The sequence below is a fragment of the Chrysochloris asiatica genome, unplaced genomic scaffold (genome assembly GCF_000296735.1).
Source record: "Chrysochloris asiatica unplaced genomic scaffold, ChrAsi1.0 scaffold00010, whole genome shotgun sequence".
NCBI lineage: Eukaryota > Metazoa > Chordata > Mammalia > Afrosoricida > Chrysochloridae > Chrysochloris > Chrysochloris asiatica.
In genome coordinates this window covers 21,258,616-21,261,007 of record NW_006408528.1, presented here as the reverse complement: position 1 = coordinate 21,261,007, position 2,392 = coordinate 21,258,616, and the positions used below count along the sequence as shown (strand labels likewise).

At 38.5% G+C, this 2,392-nt stretch overlaps 1 protein-coding gene across 1 annotated transcript in view; it reads right to left on the bottom strand.

Annotated features, from left to right (window-relative positions):
* Window positions 1-2,392, bottom strand: part of ABCB1 (ATP-binding cassette, sub-family B (MDR/TAP), member 1) — a 127,860-nt gene that overhangs the window by 106,743 nt on the left and 18,725 nt on the right. The window contains exon 4 of the mRNA XM_006834398.1: window positions 1,328-1,494. Coding sequence (XP_006834461.1) covers window positions 1,328-1,494 — 167 coding nt within the window. The remainder of the gene's footprint in view (window positions 1-1,327; window positions 1,495-2,392) is intronic.

Sequence of the window (2,392 nt, the reverse complement as noted above, 5' to 3'; positions counted from 1 at the left end):
TGGCAACAATTGTGAGGTTAGCCCAGGACCAGGCAGTGCCTTCAGGCTAATGCTTGTGGAGTGGTGTGTTCTTTGGGCATTTATCAGCAGCCCTAAATTTACTTTGTGTCATGGACCAGGCAGAGAGAGGTCTGCCTATGGCCACCACTGAGGAGAAGCTGTTCTGACTGGAATAACTGTGTTCTGAGCATTTCTAACCCTGAATTGAAACCTGTTAACTTCTGGTAGCGTAGTGGTTATGAGTCGGGCTGCTAATCTCATGGTCACCAGTTCAAAACTACCAGCAGTCCCACAGGAGAAAGATGAGGCTTTCTGCTCCCATAAAGGTTTATAGCCTCAGAAACCCTATACAGGGTCACTATGAGTTGGAACTAACGCCACAGCATATAACCACTACTACCAATTTTCCTAATAAACCCATAACTGTAAATATGGTGTCTGAGTTCTATGTGGCCATTTCAATGAATTATCCAACCTAGCAATGAGTAGACAGTGTTGTGGGAGGGACATTGGTCATTCATTCTTTCCAAGGAGCCTTGAAAATAGCATGCTAAGGAAAATAAGCTAGACAGAAAAGGACAAAAATTGTATGACTTTACTTATATGAAATACCTAGAATATGCAAATTCACAAGACAAAAAGTTGATTACTGATAACCAAGAGCTTGGGGGAGAGGAGAGAGTTATTACTTAGTAGAAGAGAATTTTGGGGGTGATGAAAAGTGTTGGAAATAATGATGGTTGCACAACACTGTGAATTAATGCCACTGATTTGTATACTTAAAAGTGACAAAAATGGCAATTTTGTTAAATATGCCTTAAAATTTATTTAATTAAAAATAATATAATCATAATTCTCACAGTGTACTTGGTTATATCTTTTAATTTGCTTTTAATCTGGGAACAGGGCAAAATCCCCTAAAAATTTTTAAAGATCTCCCAGAAATTTCTCTCTCCTAAAGTTCCAGTATAACCCTTTCATCACAAGCACACCAACCTGCTTCTGTTTCTTTATTGTTTGCCCACCCACCTTATAAATGCCTTCTGCCTTTTCTCCTCTCATAACTGGTTCCTATTCATTATTCAAGATCCACATAAATTCATGTACCTTTTCCTGAAGTGTTATTGGATACTTTTATTCATCTCCAGCTGCAAGTCTATTTTGTACTCTAATGTGTGAATACTACAATCTTTCCAAACTTATTAATAAAATTAAAAGCTCATGTCCTCCCCCACAGCACTGAACATTAGTAAACCATAGGAACTCCTCAAACATTTAGCAATTGATTTTTTTTTTCTGAAGTTCCCAAACAGTACCACAAAATTACTTACTTCCGTTAGTTATATTTGTGTTTTCTATATTTCCAAATTTTGCAAAGCTATCCGTCATGTCTCCAAACACCAGCATCATGAGGGGAAGTGCAGCTCCATGGATGACAGCGGCCATGGTTCCCAGCAACATATATAGCTTATCAAGCCAGTTTGAATATCGAAACTAAAAAAAAAAAACAGTGAGAGAGACAGAAAGAGAAAAGTTGTAAATAGGAACAATTAGCCAAGTATGTTTTTTGCTCTATTTTACATACATATCCAAAACCCAAACATTTTCAGACCATTGCTATTTCCCATGTCTGAGCTCCATTTCCTTAGCTATATAATTACAATTGTCTAATCAGAAATAGAAAACATCATTTGTTGTTGTTAGGTGCTCTCGAGTCTATTCCGACCCATAGCGCCATAGCAACCCTGTGCATGGTTTCCGAGAAGCAGCTGGTGAGGTTGAACTGCCAACCTAGCAGTTCAAACAGCTTTGCAATCTGGCGCATTAACCCACAGCACCACACCAGGACTCCATGGATTGCCAAAAAAAGGAACACATCTGTCATGTAAGAAGTATAGCTAGAATGCTCCTTAGAAGCAAGGCTGGCCAGACTTTGTCTTATGTACTTTAGTCACATTACCAGAAGGGAGCAGTCCCTGGAGGACATCATGTTTGACAAAATAAAGGAGAAAGTTCCAGAACAAGATAAGTTGACACAGTGGCTGCAACAATAACCTCAAACATAACAGCAACTATGAGGATGCTGCAAGACTGGACAGAGTTTTGTTCTGTTGTACACAGGGTAACTATGAGGTGGAACAGACTTGATGGCACCTGACAATTTCTTCATACTGAAATCAATATCTTTTCTTACCTATGAGTTCTGAATGAGAGAAATGGTGCATTCTGGTTTAGCGTAAAAGTCTTTCAGGGGACTAAATAAAGTATTATGCCTCTTTGTTTTCAACATAAAAGACATTTTCCATCTGATGGGAAAAATCTTGACTGCTACAGGCACCTTGGAGGAAACCACTGACCAAATATACTTTCTTGCTTTAAAAAAAATTAATTT